Source organism: Manis javanica, chromosome X (assembly GCF_040802235.1).
Source record: "Manis javanica isolate MJ-LG chromosome X, MJ_LKY, whole genome shotgun sequence".
Lineage (NCBI taxonomy): Eukaryota > Metazoa > Chordata > Mammalia > Pholidota > Manidae > Manis > Manis javanica.
The window spans coordinates 112,827,005-112,852,210 of NC_133174.1; the positions used below are offsets into that span (position 1 = coordinate 112,827,005).

Genomic DNA, 25,206 nt, shown 5'->3' on the forward strand with positions numbered 1-25,206 from the left:
AAAATGTCATGTAAACTAACACCAAACATACAGCCAAAAGGAAGGAAATTCCAGATGTATTCCTTACCCAATGCAGTAGATATCAGGAGGATTTGAATCACAGTTCAGCCAAGGTTCTAACCCACTATCTGGAGACTGGCCATTCACGTTCCAAGTTCCAACAAAAAATCTAATACATAATACAAAAAAATAATTTGTAAACAAAGGTCAAGTATGAACACCAGTGGAAGTTCTCTCATCATTTCTCTACAACGCTGTGTTCACAGTAAGCCAACAAAATTTCTCAAAATATTTTGCTACACACATAAGAAAAACCTCTTACATGTAGAACACAAAGGCTGTGGGCTTATTCTAAATTTTACATTAGGTGAACTACAGGAAAGAACAAAGTCTTTATTTAAATAACACAAAGTTAATTGCTCTACCACATTTCCTTTCAATTAAACTCCATCCAAACTCATACTTGAAGAGAGGGCTTTTGAATGGTAAAGAGGTTATCTTTAGGCTGTAAGTACATGTAATAAGGATAAATGTTCCATAAGGAGCTGTCGTTGAATCCAAAACTCACTTTCTAAAGGATTACAAGGACATCTGTGTAGGAAATTCTGTTAAAGCATTAAAGGAGAAAGCAGAAGGGAAAATTCATGTCTGCCTTAACTGTTTACATACAAAAAATATGCATCATGGAGAATAGAAGGAAATGGAGGTTTTATATAGGGATATAGTTGTGATTGAATTAGAATAAATGAGGCATAATGGGACAGATGGGACTGGAATCTTGGACTCTAAGAGTACATAACAAAGAAAAGTGCTGCTGCTTTGCGCATTAGGATACATGCCATAATCATACCACACCACATGCCACACATATTGGGTCCAGAAAAGAAGACATCAACAAGTAAAGGTGATATGAAAACTATAATACAGAGGAAAGAATCCAAGACAGACCTCCCAATCAAGAGGATTTGGGTACAACTTTCTTTCGTTAACTTAAAAGTAAGTTCCATTAAGATCTAGTGGTAATGGTAGACTTCAGTTTTCCAATATTGGTGGGAAAAAATTCAGCCAGATAAACATACTTGCTTATGGAATGTACGAGGGGAGAATTCTCTAGTATGTGTGAGTTTGATTTGGTTCTCCAAGTGGATAGAACCATTAGTAGCTGTGGTATCATTAGTAGTTAGAAAATCCTAGGTAAATTGTAGCATTTGCATTACTTTGGATACACATGTTATTGACCAGCATAGAGCCGGAGGCTTAAATCAGCTGACCATTCTTTTTTATTATGCTTTGATTTTTAATTAAGCTAATTAAACTAATACCTTAAATATTGAAAGGCCATTTTCTGCTACACCTCAGTAAGCAGAAGAGAGACTAACCTGAAAGTCTGAATGTTGACATATTCTTTCTCTCGTTTTGCCAGGATATGTTTGATGAGACCCTCCCGCTGCCCAGACTGGGTATTTGGTACAAAGAGCTTCCGCATTGTGTTGGTCACTTTGGGCTGTTCCTTGTTAGAAGCTTCTTTGTCACGTGGAGGCCTGGCAAATAATGAGAAATTCAAAACAGAAACTGCCTAAAATAGAAAAGTCTTCTACGTGGGAAATATATTTTGACATAGGACTTACATTCTATTCACTGAAGGGGGTGGGGGTGGGGGTTCCCGATGACTCCCCATAGGCTGATTTTGTGAATTTATTTTCTTGTCCAAATTCATAGATGAAAAATTATCCTCAAATCCAAGAGGCCCTGAAGGACATAGAACCCAGAGTCAAAGGAGGAGAAAGATCAGATCCAACTTATCCAGGATACATAGGGCTTTGCTCAATGGTGTTACCAAACAGAAAGGTATCATAAGGATAGTGATAACTTAAGATTGGGGGGAAAAGCATGTCTGTCCTTGAATCACCTGACATATTAACCACAACAATAATAAGTTACATTAATTTGGAACCTGAATAATAATAGCTAACATTTATTGAAGACTTAGCACAATGCCTGGTTTATAGTAAGGGATTCTATCATTATCTCTCTTAATTGTCACAAAGACTTCATAAGGTCACTACTACTAAAATCTTCCCATGTTACAGAAAAAGAAATGGAAGCTCAGAATTGTTGAGTAACTTGACCAAGGTCATATAGCTAGTAAGTTGTAGACCTGGGGTTCAATCCCAAGCAGTGTGGCCCTGAAGCCTGCACTTTTTACCATACTGCTAAGCGGCTCCTGAAGAGCTAACATGCCACAGAAAAGATTAGGAGTGGACATTAATGAGTGGGCATGGACTCAATAAAATCACTCTATAAGAGAAGGTGTCTGATAATGACATTAATCCCACATTATCTTATCTGTCCAGATAAAATCTATTGACTGCAGTGATCATAGCAACTAGGGGAGAAAGAATCTTTTCTCAGTACCTGAAAAAACTGAAGGTTTGTCCTTAGTCTCTAATTTCTGGTACCAACTGGACGACTCCTTTTGCTCTGGAACAGTAAGTTGTGACTGAGCTGGAGAGAGAAGAGTCACTGTCAGAAACTGGGGAGCCCTTCATTGAGTGGGATTTATGATAACCAAATGCCATTCATTCAGCGCTCTTCAAATGCCAGCAGCATTCTTCAATGTAAAGGAAGAAACTGAGAAAATGAGGGCAGCTCTGGTATCATCTGGGGGCAGATGGAAGATTACAGTCTGCAGTAAGCTGTCCATGATATGACAATGAAGATTCTGGAAAAGGGCTCAGTGTCCTTAAAGCTAAATAGAGTTATTCCCTAATCTACTTCTAGGTTCATTCCTGAAGAAAAAAACTCAGCTATCCAGACTCAAGGGATGAGGTACTTTGCTAATGGCTGCTTGCCTCTGTATTAGCATGTCAGAGTTTTGCTTCCATTCAAATAGTAAAAAGAAAACTGCTGAGTCTTGAGTTACCTTCCTGAGCAGCAAGGACCTCTGAGAGGAACTTCAAACAGTGTTCTTCATCAGGGATTTCAAAGCGGCGCTCTCTGGTCCAGTCCCCCTGAACTCGAATTTTGCAGCCACCTAAAAAGAATTAAAACCCGTACACATACATCTACAGAACACAATGTTCTCTTGGAGTCATATTCTCAACTTGTCAGTTTAATAGAAGGTGTGGACCTCTAACGTAGGAAGCATTTCTACAGGATCAGGGGATTCAATGTGGTGATAGTGGTAGGGGGAACGCAGAGAAGGAATAGATTTCCCAAGTGGATGAACTGTGTCAATAAGCCACCCAATATAATGATGTGATACACAACTAAAATAGTTTCCTACGTTCTGCTAGATCTCTCAGATGTCAATTCAGGGACCTCCAAATTCTTGTAGAAGATCAATTCCCCAAACACCCTCCCTCCTATCTCCCAGATGGAAATTCCTACTATTTCAAATCCAGATCATATATTAAGAGTATCTGAAGCATGACAGATTAAAGGAAATAGGAAGGTTTGTTCCTAGGTACAGAGTCTACCTTTGCAATTGCATTTACAAATTAATTAAAAAAGAAAAGAATAGTGGGACTGGTTTGAATTATTCTGCAAAGAAGCATCTATACCTCATTACCTCATGTGAAAAAAGTATGCCTTGAGTAGACTTACAAAGGCAATATAATGACCTATGTCCAGGAGTGGTCTTGTTTCAGTACTGTCAATTGGAAAACAACATAATTAGCAGCTTATCTAGGACTTTAGTCTCCTATGTATATAACATACTGTCTCCCTTTTTCTGATGCCCTTCAGTTTCATCTGTATCAATTGTCTGGATATGGTGATCCAGGAAACTTATGAACTTGTTTATATGCTTATTTTAACTCATGTACTACATATAGTGCTTCCTCATGCCCATGGAAACTATAAGCTCCTTGAGAGCTTATAGGTTATTCAACTGCACATACAGGTTATTCAACACAACACATATGATGGTCTCCCGGCCTTGTCTGGGACTGAGGGGCTTCTCAGTGCTCTCAAAACTTTCAGGACTTTCAAAGCTAAGATCGGGGAAGTACCGGGCAAACTGGAATGGTCGCTTGCTTTACTGGTGACAATGAGGTCAGACTTCTTAGACAGAAGGCATTTAATAAATGACTGTCGAACTGGAGTCTTTCACATCTGTAAATAACAAAAAGATGAGAAAAGGAAATGGAAATCCTAGTTTCTTATGGTGGAAATCCACTTCTGGACCTTTAAATCTCTTTTTCTTCCTTTGTATTTCCTTAAGTTTCTATCTTCATAGATGAAGTGATCAGAAAAAGAAAAGAGATAAAAATAGAGAAAAAAATGAAAAAGAAGGCAACCTAATGAACCAGAGATAAGAAAATTAATGGGGGTGCCACTGTAAGGAGAAAAAGTGTGGGCATGAATAAAGGCTGTCAATTAAGAACAGCCTTGAAGATAGAAGACATAATCAAGTCCTTCCTTTCTCAGATAATTTATATTAAAAGTAGAAAAAAATAAAAAGGACCAGTTTCTATCTGATATAAACTTAAAACAAGAATACATATCCTCTCTCCCAGAATCCTTGAAAAATATATTTTAGCAAATATAAGAAACCAACCCATTTAATGGGCAGAAAAATTCCAGAAAGTGCTTACAAAGTAACATTAGATGCTCTCTTACCATGTTGTGTGGGAAAAGACAAATGATCCCATGACCGAACCTTCTACTTTTCTCCCACCTCAAATCCTCTGGCCTCTTTGTGATCAGCAAACACTCCTAAAGCCTCAATTTTTCCTCTGAACATTCTCTGCATCTCTCGGTAGTTTTCTAGGGGTGCATTATAATTGCCAGGGACACTTAAAAAGTACTGACACTTTGGCCATACCCAAGGCCAATAAAACAGAATGTCTGGGGGTGAAACCCAAGTACTGGTAGTTTTCAAAATACTCCCCAAGTGATTCTAATGTGCATCCAGATTGAAAATCAGAGTCACCTGCAGATTGGCTGGTCCCTGAGAGTAGCACTTCCCCTGCAACCCTCTGAGTGGAGGCTGTTTATAGTCTCTAACACCCTTTCTAATTTAAGACTGGTGTCCTTATCTGTCCTAATGCCATTTCCAGATCATTCCCTATTCTCCTCTCTCAGGACAAACCTTTTCTTCTTTGAGGTTCACCTACTAGGCTGCTTCTTCCCTTCCTTTACCCATGAGATCATGAATCATCCTTCCAGAAACTTCTGAATACAGGATTCAATACCTGACTCATAACACCCTCTCCATTCAAACTCCTGCCTTAACTTTGGGTCCCTGCAAAATTAGCACAGAAAACCCACTCGACAACTTCAGCTTCATCCAATAACCTTGCCCCTTCCATCTGAGCCACTATCCCCCGCAGTCCCTCTTGAGACTCCCTCAGTTATAGCCTGAGCATTTCCATCACCTCATAAATCTCTAATTTGAATACCCCACTTTGACCTGTTACTCCTTTCAACTTACTTGCTTATATGGGAACCTCCAGCACATTGAGCCGTCCACTTTCTCAGCATCCATCTGCTCTCACCTGCTTTCACTTCCCTTTTTATCAAACTGATGCCATCATTATACTCTGTTGCAAAAGCCCAGAATTGCCTTCCACTCTGTTCTTCCATAGCATCTGCCTGGCTAACTTCCAACTCTGTGAAATCCGACTAACTGCCTTCTCTGTACTTATAAATCACAGCAACCAGAGGGAACAAGTATACACGCACACCAGAGGAAAGTAAACACACACAGTGCATACAGACCTATCATTATAAGTTGACTGCTAATCTCAACTGGGCCCTCTATGATAGGAAGCAATCTCGGTTTCCATAGTTAGCTAATCATCCACTACTATCTGAAACAACTATTTTACAACTTCTCATTTATCCTCAATTTGGATCCCCCCTCCTCAAACCCTCTCATTCCAAGCATATTGCTTCAACTTCATACTTCAGAGAAAATGGAAGCCATCACATGGAAACCTACCTGTAGTTGTATTCATCTTCTCCATTTCCTTCTGATACAAGGAAGAGGAGCCTTCCTATCAAAAACCACCTTCTCTTTGAATTACAACCCCTCTGATACTCTCAGGAGTCTTATACTCAGTCATTCCCTAGATGCCTTCCCCCAATAGCTTTAACCTCTCCTTTTCTTAGGCTCCTTCCCATCAGCATTACATTAAATTATGGTGTTCTACAAATAGTTCTAAAATTCATATAGAACCACAAAAGACCCCCAATAGTCAAAGCAATCCTGAGAAAGAAGAACAAAGCTGGGGTTATTAGGCTAATTTTAAGTTCTACTAAAAAGCCACAGTAATCAAAACAATTTCGTACTGGCAAAAGAACAGACCCAAAGATCAATGGAACAGAATAGAGAGCCCAGATATAAACACAAGCATATATGGTCAATTCGTATACAATAAAGGAGCCATGGATATACAATGGGGAAATGACAGCCTCTTCAGCATCTGGTGTTGGCAAAACTGGACAGCTACATGTAAGAGAATGAAACTGGATTATTGTCTAACCCCATACACAAAAGTAAACTCAAAATGGATCAAAGACCTGAATGTAAGTTTTGAAACCATAAAACACTTAAAAGAAAGCATAGGCAAAAATCTCTTGAATTTAAACATGAGCAACTTTTTCTTGAATGCATCTCCTTGGGCAAGGGAAACAAAAGCAAAAATTAGCAAATGGGACTACATCAAAGTAAAAAGCTTCTGTACAGCAAAGCACACCATAAGCAGAAGAAAAAGGCATCCTACAGTATGGGAGAATATATTTGTAAACGACTCATCCAACAAAGGGTTGAGATCCAAAATAATATATAAAGAACTCACAGGCCTCAACACCCAAAAAGCAAATAACCCGATTAAAAAATGCACAGAGGATATGAACAGACAATTCTCCAAAGAAGAAATTCAGATGGCCAACAGGAACATGAAAAGACGCTCCACATTGTTAATCATTAAATAAATGCAAATTAAAACCACAATGAGATAACACCTCATACCAGTTAGGATGGCCAATATCCAAAAGACAAACAACAACAAATGTTGGTGAGGATGTGGAGAAAGGGGAACCCTCCTATACTGCTGGTGGGAATGTAAATTAGTTCAACCATGTGGAAAGCAGTATGGAGGTTCCTCAGAAAACTAAAAGTAGAAATACCATTTGACCCAGGAATTCCACTTCTAGGAATTTACCCTAAGAATACAGCAGCCCAATTTGAAAAAGACATATGCACCCCAATGTTTATCACATCACAATTTACAATAGCCAAGAAATGGAAGCAATGTAAGTGTCCATCAGTAGATGAATGGATAAAGAAGATGTGGTACCAATACACAATGTAATATTATTCAGCCATAAGAAGAAAACAAATCCTACCATTTGCAACAACATGGATGGAGCTAGAGGGTATTATGCTCAGTGAAATAAGCCAGGCAGAGAAAGACAAGTACCAAATGATTTCACTCATCTGTGGAGTATAAGAACAAAGAAAAAACTGAAGGAACAAGACAGCAGCAGAAACACAGAACCCAGTTACCAAAGGGAAAGGGATTGGGGAGGATGGGTGGGAAGGGAGGGATTAGGCAGGGGAAAAAGAAAGGGGGCATTACGATTAGCATGTATAATGTGGGGGGGCACAGGGAGGGCCGTGGAACACAGAGAAGACAAGTAGTGATTCTACTGCATCTTACTACGCTGATGGACAGTGACTATGATGGGGTTTGTGGGGGGGACTTGGTGATGGTGGGAGTCTAATAAACATAATATTCTTCATGTAACTGTAGATTAATGATACCAAAAAAAAAACTCTTTGTATTTTTCCTTGACAGAAATTTATTAAAATTTCAATTATGTAATTATCTATATCTTATGTGATAAAGTCTGTTTTCTGCATTAATTTTCATGAAGTAACATGACTATACTGCTTTCTGCTATATATCCCTAGAGACTAGCTAGCACAGTGCCTGTCCTATAAAAGACATTCGTGTATTTTTAGACTGAATTAATGGATTGTAGGCATCTATGTCACACTAGTACCAAACAGCACAGAAGCAAGAAAAAAAGCAGGAGAAGCAGTGATTGAGCCTGCATTACACAGAACAGTGCCTGGTAAATATAAGACACTCAACAAATATTTGTTGAATAATGAATAAATAAGGGAGGGTTTAATATTAGGAAATTAGTATAATACAGTCCATCAATAGATCAAATAAGGAACAACAATATAACCATCTCTATAAATAGTATAAAGACATTTGATAAAATTCAACATACAGTCATGATTTTAAAAACCACACAAACTTGAAATAAATGTAATTTCTTAATACAGTTCTTTAAAAATCCTTGTCAAATCAATAAAGATATCCTCAACAATAAAGCACTTGAGTCATTCTCACTGAAATCAGGAGCTAAGCAAGGATTATCATTATTTGACATTGGTCTCAAAATTCTTGTTGATGTAATGAGATGTGAAGCAAAACTAATAGTTATAGCTATTAGAAAGAAGACAAAGTTATTTGCATATGACTAGGGCTGTCTATTAAAACCAAAAAACAAAAGGAACAGCCAAAAACACTAAAAATAAATTTCTGTGAAGTGGCTAGATAAAAGATAAATATCTAAAATGCAATAGCTACTCCATATACTTGTAATGAGCAATCAGAAGAGAAAAAAGGTTCCACAGACAACAGCAGCAAACAAAAATAATCCCCCATAAAATACTTTATGATATATATGAAGAAACTACAAAATGTTACTGAGAGAAGGACCTGAATAAGTAAAGATATACCACGTTCCTGACAGTGACTTAATCTTATAAAGGAGTTAAATGATTTAACAAAATTGGGCACACACCTATGGTGAAATATTATTAAATATCACATTTTTAAATACTTTTAAATGACAAAGAAAAGGTCACAATATAATGTTAAATGAAAAATGCAAGATAAAAATGAGGATTCCACTTACGTAAAAACAAATAAAAGCCTGGAAGGAGATATATAAAAATATTTCCTACAGTGGTGATCTCTTGATTGCAGGAGCATAATTTTAATTTGATACTTTAAACTTTTCTAAATTTTTCAAATTGTATATAATGAAGATATGATTACCCCTATAATTAGAAAAAAATTAAGAACATTTAAAATCAACATTCATGCAATGGGAAAATCAGTATTTACATTAAAATCAGGCCTGCCTAACAAACCCAGGGTCTTCATCCTGCAACATACTGTGCTCTAAGGATTTGTGTATGAAGCCCAAGGATCAAGACAAAATCTAATTTCAGTGCAAATACTACTGACTGAGCAGAAATAACAAAGGGTTTTATTTAACTGGTTACTGAACTATTTCCCCCCTCTACAATCCACCTTACCTCTGGAAAGAGCAACGCATGGCTAATTTCTATGCAGGAGAGGCAAAAAAAACTACTGCCATAAATTAGGTGTTTATAAGAGAAAAGGCACAGCTCAGTTCTACTTTTCAGCTTTGGATCAAACACCTATTTCCACAGCTAGAAGGGGACATGTCAGTATCTTATTTCAGCAACAATGTCAGTTGCTGCTGACTGCCTTTGCTCAAATTTTGCTTTTTTAGTGTTATTTTTGCTTTCTCCTTTCTAAGCACAATAAGACATAAATACTGAGTTATTTGCTGTCTTGGATACTTGCACTAGAAGCCAGCAGCTGGGTTTACTTAGCCTTTCATGATCAGCACTTAAAGATTCCAAAACCCATGACCAACGAAAAGAATATGACCCCAACCAGTAAAAAAGTCTACCTAAACTGTTCAGTACAAATTAACAGTGGCAAGGACAAGGACTGTGCCTAAACAAAATTATGTGTAACCCATAGCCCCAAGCTAAGGGCCACGCCCCACTCATTGAAAGACTCAACCAAGAGATAAGGCAACCCTTTGGGTTTGATTTACATTCATGTGGTCCCATACTCTCTTCCATAGCAACCACAGGGTAGTCACGGTAGCATTCAAGTGCTTGTTCTCTCCTCCCCATTACACAGTTCAATCAGATGATAGAGAACAGCTTGCACAGTAAGTCAGTGACAATTTGCTTCACAGATAAAAATGAGAACAGAAACATTAAGAAGACCGTGTTCTCCCTGATAAAAGGATGCCTTGAAGAGATGAGACTAAAAGATCAAAATTATCTTAAGAAACAAAAGGAATGCCTGGGACCAGCAAGGTATCCCAGGTACAAGAGGGACTCTAGCCTCCCAAAATAACACAACAAATAAAGGAAAACATTATGATTGAACATGCAAAAATAAAAAGCCATGAGAAAAAAATAGCTTAAAACATAATAGCAGTTAAAAAAACAAACATAAAAACACTCTTAAACCTTATGTGTGCTAAACATTTTATGGCCCTTCCTACAATTTTCAACTCCACAGAAATGATTTAACTGATAGCAACAATACTGGTAGCCTAAAGAAATTCAGCGTTAGAAAAGCAGATCATATTTTCAATTTTTAAAGATTCTTGCCAGCCACCTGCTTTTTCTTATGCTTAGCCTAAATTTTGTTGGGAGAAGATGCTAATTTGTGTGGCTGTCTTAAGAAACTGGAGAGTACAGGATGAGGTGGTAAGATAAAAGATTGCCAAAAAGGTGTCTTAAATATAGTGGGTATCTGAGTAAGTATCTGTTTAATGAACATCAGCTCCATTCAGAAAGATACTCACTGTTTGAAGCTATATCAATCAAAAGAGTTTCTTCTGCTTCTGAGGGAAAAGAAGAAAGAATAGGATTAGGAAAGAGAAAAATATTCATTACAGCCAAAAAAAGTATATGCATAACTAAAGAACTGCTTCTCTCAATGACCACTCCTCAGTCTCAGAACACATTAAAAATCCTTTGCTTTTTTTGTTCAGCATTTTTTTAAAAGGATTTTAATAGCACTAGGTTCTAAAGATTTTGAGCCATTGAACCAGAAGAAAAATGAACTGAACAAGTAGCCAAATGGAATGCCTCAAAGCAAATGAAGGAACAACAGCAACAGGGAATATAAGAATGTTAATTCAAGGGAAGGTGAGTTTAATACCTCTCAATTGTACCAGGCTGATTTAATATAATCTAACCATGTCATTTAGATAATTCTTATAAAAAGCCAAGGAAATGAACCCAAAGGCCTAGAGTCAAATTACTTTAACTCAAATATAGTCTCTTAAAATTTCCCAGTGAGCTCATTACCTTTGCCCCTGCCCCCCCATAAGAGCAGAGAATACTTGAAGTTCTTTACCTTCAGGCTACCATACCTGTGGTTCCAAGGTCTACCACACCCAATAATTAAGTATAAAACAGGGCAAAGCATAGTTTCAGAGTTCAGAGTTCTCTTTTTTCCCAGTGGCTCTCCTGGACTTGCTTTCTTACTTCTAATGTCTAGACCCAACCCATCTCTTTCTCTCTGACCTCCCTGGATTTGGCCACCAGCACTCTGCCAGAAACTCCTGGCTTGCCAAACCCTGGGTACTAATTCCCTGGGACTAGCCTGGATCTACCTTGACCAGATGTAGTAGTCTCAGCCTTTTCGAGCTCCCTCACAAGCCTGGATTGTGTATTTGGCTCTACTATTCAGGTACAACAGAAGAAACTGGTAAGGGACTACGTTGTCTAATATTAGAAAATAGCCTCCATACTCCAATGAAGTTAAAGGGCAACAGGGTATCAGGACACAGGTATTATGTGTTCACCATTGTTCTTCAGTAACTTTAATTCTTTAAAGCCTGAGTAGTTACAGACTTTTCAAAATAGATACACAGGTCGGGAAACAGAATGGATGTGAAAACTCGAGGAGGTAACTTCCTTTGTCATGGGGAACTACCTGTGTGCACACACACATTTTCCTAGATTCCAATCTAACAAGCTGTCTCATTTCCTACTAAAAACAATACTAAGTAAGAGGAACAGGGTAAAGGAGACTCTAGAAGGTAGTACAAAAGGGTACAGAGCCAACAGTACACTTATCCAAAGTCATGTTCTTTGGCTTTTCTCCCCCTTAAAGGGGGCTGGTTGTGTAACAAAGGGTGCCATACCATGAAAAGGGAGGTGACCACAGCAACTTACTACAGCATGCAGGTGCCTTGTTTAATACGGCTCTCTCACACAGGGCAGGCTAAAGGGCTATGATGTCATTCCTCTATACAATGTGGATACTAGTCACTAAGGGTATTTCTAATTCTCAATATGTGCTGTCTTAAAAAGTCATACCCATTTAGTATTTCTTACAGGAATACACCCTAAGGAAATAACAGATGTGCAGGAAGATATATGTGCAGAGATGTTCATCACATTACTATTTACACTAGCAAAAAATAACACAAATATCAAACATGGGGGAATAATTACATTATGGGCCAATCATAAAATGGAACAGTATACAGATACTGATAGCATGGAAAAGCACTAATAATGTGATGGCATGGAGAGCAGACAAACAACTGCATATAGTAAGAGTCCCACCCACCCTAAAAGTTACATTTATAGAAAAAAGGAAAATGTTAGGTGTTTATCTATGAAGGATGGAAATTTGCTTATTTTCTTTATACTTTGCTGTTCTTTCCAAACTTTTTACAGTGTATATATTACTTTTGTGATCAAAAAAGTTCACTGTAGGGGAGGAGCCAAGATGGTGGTGTGAGTAGGACAGCGGAAATCTCCTCCCAAAAACATATATAGTTTTTAAAATACAACAAATACAACTATTCCTAAAAGAGAGACTAGAAGATACAGGACAACAGCCAGGCTACATCTACATCTGTGAGAACTGAGCCCCTCGAGAAGGGGGTAAAATACAAGCCGTGACCCAGCGGGACCGAAGCAACACCCCCACCCCAGCTCCCCGGAAGGAGGAGAGGAGTCAGAGCAGAGAGGGAGAGGGAGCCCAGGACTGCTAAATACCCAGCCCTAGCCATCCACACTGGGAGAACAGACACACAGTGCGTGGTGTGCTGGATACTAGGGAAACAGAACAGTAAAATCTGCGAGCGGGTCCCGGTAGCCGGCGGCCTGGGACAAAAGAAAAGCAAGTGCCTTTTGAAAGTCTTAAAGGGACAGGGGCCTCACACCTGGATAGAAGCATCCCAGCACACTCAGCCCAGCAGGTGGGAATCCTGGGGAACTCTGGGCGCCATAACCCCCTGGGAGGCAGCGCAGCTCTGAGGCCCCTCATGGTGATAAACAGCCTCCCGTAAGTTTCCCCTCTGGCACAGCCCTGCCATAGCAGAGAAGCAGCCTGAGACCGGCCATGCCCACAGCAACTGCGGAGCTTACTCCACAGCGGCTGGGCAAGAACCAGAGACCCACTTTGTGCCCAACTGCCCAGCACAAGCCGCTAGGGGTCGCCGTTCTTCAAGGAGAGGAATGCGAGGAGCAAGCAGGAAGGGATTTTGTTCTCCCAGCTGACACATGCACCATCTGCCCATCGCCATGAAAAGGCTGAACAATTTGTTTCAGACCGGAATCACACTGACATCCTCCCCTGAGAGGGAACCTGGGGAGACAGACCTAACCAATCTTCCTGAAAAAGAATTCAAAATAAAGGTCATAACCATGCTGATGGACATACAGAGAAATATTCAAGAGCTAAGGAGGGAGAATACAGAAATAAAACAATCTCTGGAAGGACTTAAAAGCAGAATGGATGAGATGCAAGAGGCCATTGATGGAATACAAATCAGAGAACAGGAACGCAGAGAAGCTGACACAGAGAGAGAAAAAAGGATCTCCAGGAAAGAAAGAATATTAAGAGAACTATGTGACCAATCGAAATGGAACAATATCTGCATTATAGGGATACCAGAAGGAGAGAGAAAAAGGGAAAGTGTCTTTGAAGAAGTAATTGCTGAAAACTTCCCCAAACTGGGGGAGGAAATAGCCTCTCAGACCACAGAGGCACACAGAACTCCAAACACAAGGGACACAAGGAGGACAACACCAAGACACATAATAATTAAAATGGCAAAGATCAAGGACAAGAACAGAGTATTAAAGGCAGCCAGAGAGAGAAAAAAGGTCACTTACAAAGGAAAACCCATCAGGTTATCATCAGACTTCTCAGCAGACACCTTACAGGCCAGAAGAGAAGGGCATGATATATTTAATGCAATGAAACAGAACAGCCTTGAACCAAGGATACTGTATCCAGCATGATCATCACTTAAATATGAAGGAGGGATTAAACAATTCCCAGACAAGCAAAAGTTGAAGGAATTTGCCTCCCACAAACCACCTTTACAGGGTACTTTAGAGGGACTGCTCTAGATGGAAGCACTCCTAAAGCTAAACAGATGTCACCAGAGAAAATAAAATCACAGCAAAGAAAGCGGAACAATCAAATACTAACTAAAGGCAAAAAATAAAATCAACTACCCACAAAAGCAGTAAAAGGAAACACAAAAGAGCACAAAAAAAAACCAACCTAACATACAAAGAATGGAGGAGGAAGAATAAGAAGGGAGAGAAATAAAGAATCATCAGACTGTGTTTATAATAGCTCAATAAGTGAGTTAAGTTAGACAGTAGATAGTAAAGAAGCTAACCTTGAACCTTTGGTAATCACGAATCTAAAGCCTGCAATGGCAATAACTACATATCTTTCAATAATCACCCTAAATGTAAATGGACTGAATGCACCAATCAAAAGACACAGAGTAATGGAATGGATAAAAAAGCAAGACACATTTATCTGCTGCTTACAAGAGACTCACCACAAACCCAAAGACATGCACAGACTAAAAGTCAAGGGATGGAAAAAGATATTTCATGCAAACAACAGGGAGAAAAAAGCAGGTGTTCCAGTACTACTATCAGACAAAATACACTTCAAAACAAAGAAAGTAATAAGAGGTAAAGAAGGATATTATATAATGATAAAGGGGTCAATCTAACAAGAGGATATAACCATTATAAATATATATGCACCCAATATAGGAGCATCAACATACGTGAAACAGATACTAACAGATATTAAAGGAGAAAATAGAATGCAATGCATTCATTTTAGGAGACTTCAACACACCACCCACTCCAAAGGACAGATCCACCAGACAGAAAATAAGTAAGGACACAGAGGCACTGAACAACACAGTAGAACAGATGGACCTAACAGACATCTATAGAACTCTACACGCAAAAGCAGCAGGATACACATTCTTCTCAAGTGCACATGGAACATTCTCCAGAACAGACCACATACTAGGCCACAAAAAGAGCCTCAGTAAATTCAGAAAGATTGAAATCCTACCAACCAACTTCTCGGACCACAAAGGTATAAAACTAGAAATAAATTGTACAAAGAAAGCAAAAAGGCTCACAAACACATGGAGGCTCAACAACATGCTCCTAAATAATCAATGGATCAATGACCAAATCAAAATAGAGATCAAGCAATATATGGAAACAAATGACAACAACAACACAAAGCCACAACTTCTGTGGGACACAGCAAAAGCAGTTATAAGAGGAAAGTATATAGCAATCCAGGCCTATTTAAAGAAGGAAGAACAATCCCACATGAATACTCTAAAGACACAATTACCCTAAATGGAAAAAGAAGAACAAATGAGGCCTAAAGTCAGCAGAAGGAGGGACATAATAAAGATCAGAGAAGAAATAAATAAAATTGAGAAGAATAAAACAATAGAAAAAAATCAATGAAACCAAGAGGTGGTTCTTTGAGAACATAAACAAAATAGATAAACCTCTAACCAGACTTATTAAGAGAAAAAGAGAATCAACACAGATCAACAGAATCAGAAACGAGAAAGGAAAAGTCACGATGGACCCCACAGAAATACAAAGAATTATGAGAGAATACTATGAAAACCTATATACTAACAAGCTGAAAAACCTAGAAGAAATGGACAACTTCCTAGAAAAATACAACCTTCCAAGGCTGACAAAGGAAGAAACAGAAAACCTAAACAAACCAATTACCAGCCACAAAACTGAAGCGGTAATCAAAAAACTACCCAGGAACAAAACCCCCGGGTCAGATGGATTTACCTCAGAATTTTATCAGACATACAGAGAAGACATAATACCCATTCTCCTTAAAGTCTTCCAAAAAATAGAAGAGGAGGGAATACTCCAAAACTCATTCTATGAAGCCAACATCACCCTAATACTAAAAGCAGGCAAAGACCCCACCAAAAAAGAAAATTACAGACCAATATCCCTGATGAACGTAGATGCAAAAATACTCAACAAAATATTAGCAAACCGAATTCAAAAACGCATCAAAAGGATCATACATCATGACCAAGTGGGATTCATTCCAGGGATGCAAGGACGGTACAACACCTGAAAATCCATCAACATCATCCACAACATAAACAAAAAGAAGGACAAAAACCACACGATCATCTCCATAGATGCTGAAAAAGCATTCGACAAAATACAACATCCATTCATGATAAAAAGTCTCAACAAAAAGGGCATAGAGTGCAAGTAACTCAACATAATAAAGACCATAGATGATAAACCCACAGCCACCATCACACTGAACAGTGAGAAGCTGAAAGCTTTTCCTCTGAGATCGGGAACAAGACAGGGATGCTCACTCTCCCCACTGTTATTCAACACAGTACTGGAGGTCCTAGCCACAGCAATTAGACAAAACAAAGAAATACAAGGAATCAAATTGGTAAAGAAGAAGTTAAACTGTCACTATTTGCAGATGACATGATATTGTACATAAAAAACCCTAAAGACTCCACTCCCAAACTACTAGAACTGATACTGGAATACAGCAAAGTTGCAGGATACAAAATTAACACACAGAAATCTGTAGCTTTCCTATACACTAACAATGAACTAATAGAAAGAGCAATCAGGAAAACAATTCCATTCACAATTGCATCAAAAAGAATAAAATACTTAGGAATAAGCCTTACCAAGGAAGTGAAAGACCTATACCCTGAAAACTATAAGACACTCTTAAGAGAAATTAAAGAGGACACTAACAAATGGAAACTCATCCCATGCTCTTGGCTAGGAAGAATTAATATCATCAAAATGGCCAACCTGCCCAAAGCAATATACAGATTTGATGCAATCCCTTTCAAATTACCAACAACATTCTTCAACGAACTGGAACAAATACTTCAAAACTTCATATGGAAACACCAAAGACCCCAAATAGCCAAAGCAATCCTGAGAAGGAAGAATAAAGTTGGGGGGGATCTTGCTCCCCAACTTCAAGCTCTACTACAAAGCCACAGTAATCAAGACAGTTTGGTACTGGCACAAGAACAGAGCCACAGACCAGTGGAACAGAATAGAGATCCCAGATATTAACCCAAACATATATGGTCAATTAATATATGATAAAGGAGCCATGCACATACAATGGGGAAACTACAGTCTCTTCAACAGATGGTGCTGGCAAAACTGGACAGGTACATGTAAGAGAATGAAACTGGATCACTCTCTAACCCCATACACAAAAGTAAATTTGAAATGGATCAAAGACCTGAACGTAAGTAATGAAACCATAAAACTCTTAGAAAAAACATAGGCAAAAATCTCTTAGACATAAACATGAGTGACCTCTTCTTGAGCATATCTCCCCAGGCAAGGAAAACAAAAGCAAAAGTGAACAAGTGGGACTATATTAGGCTGAAAAGCTTCTCTACAGCAAAAGACACCATCAATAGAACAAAAAGGTACCCTACAGTATGGGAGAATATATTTGTAAATGACAGATCCGATAAAGGCTTGACATCCAAAATATATAAAGAACTCACCCACCTCAACAAACAAAAAACAAATAATCCAATTAAAAAATGGGCAGAGGAACTGAACAGACAGTTCTCCAAAAAAGAAATTCAGATGGCCAGCAGACACATGAAAAGATGCTACACATTGCTAGTTATCAGAGAAATGCAAATTAAAACCATAATGAGATATCACCTCACACCAGTAAGGATGGCTACCATCCAAAAGACAAACAACAACAAATGTTGGCGAGGTTGTGGAGAATGGGGAACCCTCCTACACTGCTGGTGGGAATGTAAATTAGTTCAACCATTGTGGAAAGCAGTATGGAGGTTCCTCAAAATGCTCAAAATAGACTTACCATTTGACCCAGGAATTCCACTTCTTGGAATTTACCCTAAGAATGCAGCACTCCAGTTTGAAAAAGACAGATGCACCCCTATGTTTATCGCTGCACTATTTACAATAGCCAAGATATGGAAGCAACCTAAATGTCCATCAGTAGATGAATGCATAAAGAAGGTGTGGTACATATACACAATGGAATATTACTCAGCTATAAGAAAAAAATAGATCCTACCATTTGCAACAACATGGATGGAACTAGAGGGTGTTATGCTCAGTGAAATAAGCCAGGCGGAGAAAGACAAGTACCAAATGATTTCACTCATATGTGGAGTATAAGAACAAAAGAAAACTGAAGGAACAAAACAGCAGCAGAAGCACAGAACCCAAGAATGGACTAACAGTTACCAAAGGGAAAGGGACTAGGGAGGACGGGTGGGAAGGGAGGGATAAGGGCAGGAAAAAAGAAAGGGGGCATTACGATTAGCATGTATAGTGTGGGGGGGGCATGAGGAGGGCTGTGCGACACAGAAAAGACAAGTAGTGATTTTACAGCATCTTACTATGTTGATGGACAGTGACTGTGAACAGGTATGTCGGGGGGACTTGGTGAGGTAGGGAGCCTAGTGAACATAATGTCCTTCATGTAATTGTAGATTAATGATACCAAAATAAAATTTTTTAAAAAAAGCAATACCATTTGACCCAGGAACCCCACTTCTAGGAATTTACCCTAAGAATGCAGCAACCCAATTTGAAAAAGACAGATGCACCCCTATGTTTATTGCAGCACTATTTACAATAGCCAAGAAATGGAAGCAACCTAAGTGCCCATCAGTAGATGAATGGATAAAGAAGATGTGGTACCAATACACAATGTAATATTATTCAGCCATAAGAAGAAAACAAATCCTACCATTTGCAACAACATGGATGGAGCTAGAGGGTATTATGCTCAGTGAAATAAGCCAGGCAGAGAAAGACAAGTACCAAATGATTTCACTCATCTGTGGAGTATAAGAACAAAGGAAAAACTGAAGGAACAAAACAGCAGCAGAATCACAGAACCCAAGAAAGGACTAACAGTTACCAAAGGGAAACGGACTGTGGAGGATTGGTGGGAAGGGAGGGAGAAGTGGGGGGAAGAAGAAATTGGGCCTTACGATTAGCATGTATAATGTGTGTGGGGGGCACAGGGAGGGCTGTGCAATACAGAGAAGACAAGTAGTGATTTTACAGCACCTCACTACGCTGATGGACAGTAACTAATGGGGTATGTGTGGGGGATTTGGTGAAGGGGGTAGTCTAGTAAACATAATGTTCCTCCTGTAATTGTAAATTAATGATACCAAAATAAAAAAAGAAAACGTTCATTGTAGTTAAGAAAGAATCCCTGCAAGGGTTCAGGTTTTCCAAGAAGCTGAAGCTGATACAGAATGCATGAAGCCAATGGACCCACTGGAAATATAAAGCATTTGTTCTCTAGTAATCAATTTCCTTTCCAGAGCAAAGTGAGATGACAGAAGTGACACCTCCTACACAAACCTCTCTATTTCTTAGTCTTATTGTAGCAGATGAAACAACAGATTTTCTGTTCTCTGTCCCTAAATTTGAGGGCAGGAAGCTAAATATTTCCTCTCCGGAGATGATTTTCTTATGTGTCACCAATGTCAAGGTTTGGGGATCAGTAAAATTTAGTGTAAGGTATTACAATCTGGCAAGGTGTGTTGCCAAATGTCTTAATTTCAAATAATGTGGGAAGAAAGTGCTGAGTATGTGAATCCAAGTGACCTTGATACTTTACAATGAGCAGTTTCTCAGTTAAACCCAAGAATGTCATCTGAATCCACATATAGGTCCATCAGAATGAAAGACTACCTACATAGGTCACAGATGATACACATCTCTATCCCCCAGCCAGGGAAGCAGGTGAGACTATGTATACATACATATTTCAGTATAACCCTTCAACACTCTTAGACAAAGCATTCATCTTCTTAATGATAGATTAGTAATGTTATCTTTTTATGCAAAGAGTAACACATTTGATTTTACATACAGTGACAAATTTAAATATGTATAGTATAACACAATGCAGTAATGATCAAGGAAAAACATTTTAAAACTAGCTAAGCAATTAAAGCCAGTACCTTGAACACATCTGAAGTGTTTATTTATAGGAATGATATCTTGAACATGCTGTTCCTTCCCATGCAACTGGATTATTAGCCTAGGAAACATTAGAATGCATCAATGAATAACTAGTGAAAAACCCAAACATTTAACAACAAAATACATTGCTGTGTTTTTAGACAAATCTAGTCTATTTATTAGAACTGGCTGTATCTCCTGGATCTGAGTATCATGCCAGCCAGATACTGCTCTAGGTCTAAAAGGATATTAGTGGCGATCAGTAACAGAATACCCACACTGTTCTATGCCATAAAGTACATATAACAGTCTATGTCCTAAAAACAGCTTACAATCTTAAGAGCATGAATTACAGGGCATGCACCTTCAGGTATACATAGCAGAATGAAGAAATAATGGCAGGGTGGAAATTCCACAAGGGCAAAGAACTAATGGCTAGGTGTGAACTCCACAAGGGCAAAGACTATGGCCATCTTTTTGCCACAGTATTTCTAGCACCTAGTATGGTGCCTGGCATACAAAAGCCAGCCAAGTTTGTTGAATAGATGAATTAGAAATTTCATAAAGTAGCTTTCCAAATACACACCCATGGCTTTTACCAAAGAATGGCTCTATCTCTTCAAACTAGTATGCAGGTTCATGGAGCAGTAAGAGAATGTGCCCAGCCAGCTGGATCAATCAAAATAACCCTAGTGACCAACAGGGTAGCAGATATGACAACCAGATTGCCTTTAGATCCCTTGTGTTTTTACTCTGGTGTCCAACTTCATGTTGGTATTTCCAGGTTAAAAAAACTGCATTTGGCCCCCCAGTATGAAATGGAAGACTTCTACATTCCTATGCACTCCTGAAATATTTTCATTTACTACTTATCCTTAATGGCCCAGAATTAGTATAACCTACTGGCAAACAACGACTCTGAACATCTCCCAGCTTCCCCCAAATCAAGCACTCTTCAGGTGGTTCTTTTCTCCAGGAATACTCTTTTTTACTTCCTGGGACCCAGCTCAAATATCACCTCTCTGAAATTTTTCCCAATACCCTAAGCAAAGCTAGTGGCCTCATGCCCTTTGCTTGCCCCTCTAACAGAGGACTTACACACTCCATCATGGTTATATTTATTTCCCTCACTGATTTGAGCTCCTTGAAAGCAAAGATCCTACCTAACAGATGTTCAAAAAATATTGGTTGAATACATGATTAGATGAACTAGTTTCATTAAGCTATAAACTGAGATGAATTTCTAAATAGAATTGTTCAATTTCAAACACTAAAAAAAATCACTACTTTGAAGATTTTGATTTCCAATTTGTTGTCTTTTGGGGAGGTTGTTAGTTTAGTTTTTTGAGTTTTTTTTTTCAAATGTGTTAACTTTAAAGGAGATAACCTGGGGGAAGGAATTGCTTAGATAGAAATAAGGGAAATAAAAGTATTAATACTGTCTTTCTGCTCTAATCCTGCTCACCTAATTTGCAGGGGTTTATATTTTAAGGTATATGGGGAAAGTCCCTTTCAATGTATAAAGTTCATGAGTCAAGTAGCAAGTCCTATTAAACCCAGAAGGAGACCAAATATTAGATAAAAAACTGACAAAGCAGGAGTCAACGAGGAAGAGCTTACTTTGAGGAACATGAACACCAATATAATCTTAAAGCTGGCAGACTAGAAAATGGTGTTGAATGTTAGCAATAAAGCTTGAACTGGACTGTATTGCTACAAACCATTACTAAACAGACAATATGGATGGACCTTGAGGGCATTTTGCTAAGTGAAGTCAGTTAGACAAAGAAAGGCAAATACCATATGATCTCACATATATGTGGAATCTAAGAACAAAAACAAAACACAAGCTCATAGATCCAGAGAACAGCTTGGTGGTTGTCAGGGGTAGGGGTTGGGGAAGGGAAGGGAAGAGGTGAAATGGGTAAAGAGGGCCAAAAGGCACAAATTTCCAGTTATAAAATAAGTAAGTCAAGGGGATGTAATATACAATGTGGCGACTATAGTTAGTTAATACTGTATTGTGTATTTGAAAATTGCTGAGAGAGTAGATCTTAAAAGTTCTTACTTTAAGAAAGAAAATTTATAACTACGTGTGGTGATAAATGTTACCTAGATTTACAGTGGTGATCCTTTCACAGTATATACAAATATTAAATCATTATGCTGTACACCTGACACTACTTTAGTTATGTCAATTACACCTCAGCTAAAACAAAAACATGCAGCCCCCGCCACACACACACACACACACAAATTCTTCACAAAACAAAGATACACTAGAAATTTAAGTCAATTCCTCAAATATTTAATATGTACTGTGTTGGTCACTAAATAAATTGTAGCAAGAGACCAGGGCTAAGAATAAGCATAAAAATTCTACCTAAATATAATCATGCCTTTCAGAACAGATGAATAACAATAGTATAGTATATGGCGAAACAATGGAAATCAGAATTTGACAGCTGTCAAACAGAAAATAATGATAAACTGTGAAAACGGACTCAGCATTATACCTAAGAAATACTTGGTTTTGTTTAAGGACTGTTAAAGATGAAACAACAGGTTGCTTAATAGTCCATTTTCCTTGAAAAAAAAATGAATGTTAATATTTGATTCCGTTTCCAAAAAACCTATTTTTAATTGTAACTTTAGTCTCTTCACTAAATTCTCCCACAACAGCAGGAACTACAGAACTAAAGATTAAATGGGCTTCAAGTTCTAGGATAAAAAAGCCAAAAGTAAAAAAGTTAAGGACACCAAAGTCAGAGAAGGTACCCAAGAGAAGACTTTGAGGATTATAGTTGGTGTACAGTATTAGTACAGTGTCTCCAGTAAACAATTTCAAAAGAAACTTCTCAGACTATGTAATTCTGAAATGTGTTACATGGGTTCAAATTCCAGCTACGCTACTCCCTGTGAATGAATCATATATTTCTCTATGCCTCAATTATCCTTATCTAGAAAAAGGGGATGATGATAGTATTACAATTTCACAAGAACCCTCACATTAGGGTTAAATGAACTAATTCATGAAAAGTGTTTAGATGATTATCTGGCATATATCAAGTCATTAAGGATTAGTTGTTGCTATTCCCCCACAATTTAGAAAGAAACGGAACAGAAGAATTTAATTTCTCTGTGGGGAGGACACAGATGGTCAAGAGAGGTACCACAGCAAGCTTAATAGTTCTTCTAGTACAAGAGGCCAGATAGAATGAGGCATTTATCTTAAGGCAAGCTGCTTATTACCTTATTAGATGAGTAGAGTTCCAAACTTACCGAACCAAGGGACCAGATCTCACTATGTAGCTATTTTATTTAATCCTCATAATTTTGTTTTCACAGAAAAAGAAACCCAGGTGCAAAAAATTTACCAATAGGCCCAAGGGTCACATCTCTCCACTCCATTTTAGACTTTGAAAGTGGGAGTGATGTTCCACTTTTCTGTTGAATTTGCTTTTATTAAACTGGTCTTCCAGGATTTGATGAAACCTGGGGAAAATAGCATGAATTTACTGTATCAACAGACTGACCAAGCAGGACTAGGGAAGAGTTACTTCATAGAATCAGTTGATGTCCAGTTAGAGTGGCACCAAGAGTCTCAGAAAAGAGCAAGCTAGGCCAATGGGAATTTATTACGTGTAAGTTAGTGTAGATACAGACCGAGTCTGGACAACCTGAAAGCGGGGACTGAGAAAAATTGTTTTAGGCAGAATCCAATGTTGGGAGATGACAGGATTTAAGTGAACAACAATTTTTAAACTCTGACGTCAAGAAACCAGTGAACAACCAAAGAAGGTGGCTTGGGCACACAGAGATAGGGGCCTATGATATGTAATGATCACCAAGGATACTTTAATATGAGGCATTAGTGGCCTGAGAGGGAGATCAGCAGCTATAGTGATAGCTTATCAAAATAATCTTTTGATCAGTCAACAGTATTTACTGAAGTCTGATGCGCAAGGTAAAGTGGGAGGTAACACAGTGGTAAAACGCCAAATGTCATTTATATTTCTAAACATTTCATTACTTTTTTCTAACAGTCAAGTCAGTAAGTGAGGTAGTTACTGGCTGGTCTACACTAAACCATTACTGAATTAATGAATATGCCTTCAAGTGGAATAAAGGGGTGGGGAGACTGGAGGAACCAGTTGATGGGGTTAAGAAGGCACTTCTGTAAGGTTAATAACCAAGCGTTTTTACAGCACTTTTACCTTTTGTAAGTCACCTACGCATTTATTATTCTCCCAGTTACAACTCTAAAGCCTTCAAGGGAAGGCAGTTAATGTTTTTATTTAACTGATGAGGACACCAAGGCCCAGAAAGCCTTATTGACTTGTTGCAAACACATATCAGTTGCAGGGGCAGGAACTAAGAACCCAGGCTTCTTGCTTCCTCGACCATTGATTCTTTCCACTGAGCAACACTGCCGGGAACAATCAAGCGGCTTGGAAACTGGGAACAAAACCCCGTGGTTGGAGCACTCGCACTTCACATTTGGGCCTGAACTTGTTGCCCATGCGGCCTCAATGGGAGGAGGGTGGGTTGTTCGTCGCGGTTTGGGTTGGGAGATAATGGCAGGCTACCCTCATCTGTGAGAATCAGCTGGTTACTTACTCATACTGCCCATTCCTTTGGGCTAGGGTCAGGGTGCAGGGTTCCCGGAGAGGACCCTTCATCTCCATACCCTCGACAGTATGCAGGCGCTAGTCAAGGGTCTCCTCTAGAAGCGCAGCCAGGGAAAGGTGGCGCGATGCGGGGCGTAGGGAAGCTCCCGCCCCTCTGCCCGCCCTCCCCCGTGCCCCAGACATCGCCTCCCGCGCCGGGCCCCCTACCCAGCTTGGCTCGGCCTATGGGCCTGTCGTTTCCCCACCCTTCGGCTGCGTGCCACAGTTCCCCCACGACCCCCAGGCCCCGCCCCGCGCGGCCTCCCCTCCCCCTTCTCTCAGGCGGATACAGCGAGGGGCTGGGCTCCGCCGGGGAGCGGCGGCTCCATCCGT

General features: G+C 39.0%; 1 protein-coding gene across 4 annotated transcripts in view; it reads right to left on the minus strand.

The window, feature by feature from the left end:
* The window catches only part of OCRL (OCRL inositol polyphosphate-5-phosphatase), a 70,186-nt gene that overhangs the window by 31,284 nt on the left and 13,696 nt on the right, over positions 1-25,206 (minus strand). For 2 of the 4 annotated variants that reach the window (XM_073227846.1, XM_073227845.1), the window contains exons 1-8: positions 24,824-24,933; positions 20,203-20,282; positions 10,675-10,713; positions 2,924-3,034; positions 2,416-2,505; positions 1,629-1,749; positions 1,380-1,541; positions 68-169 (exon numbers count right to left, since the gene is read on the minus strand). In XM_073227846.1, the coding sequence (XP_073083947.1) occupies positions 68-169; positions 1,380-1,541; positions 1,629-1,749; positions 2,416-2,505; positions 2,924-3,034; positions 10,675-10,713; positions 20,203-20,282; positions 24,824-24,891 (773 nt within the window). In that variant the 5' untranslated portion in view covers positions 24,892-24,933. Of the gene's footprint in view, positions 1-67; positions 170-1,379; positions 1,542-1,628; positions 1,750-2,415; positions 2,506-2,923; positions 3,035-8,946; positions 9,092-10,674; positions 10,714-20,202; positions 20,283-24,823; positions 24,934-25,206 lie in introns of those variants that run through there. The other 2 variants (XM_073227847.1, XM_073227848.1) reach the window with 2 other exon arrangements.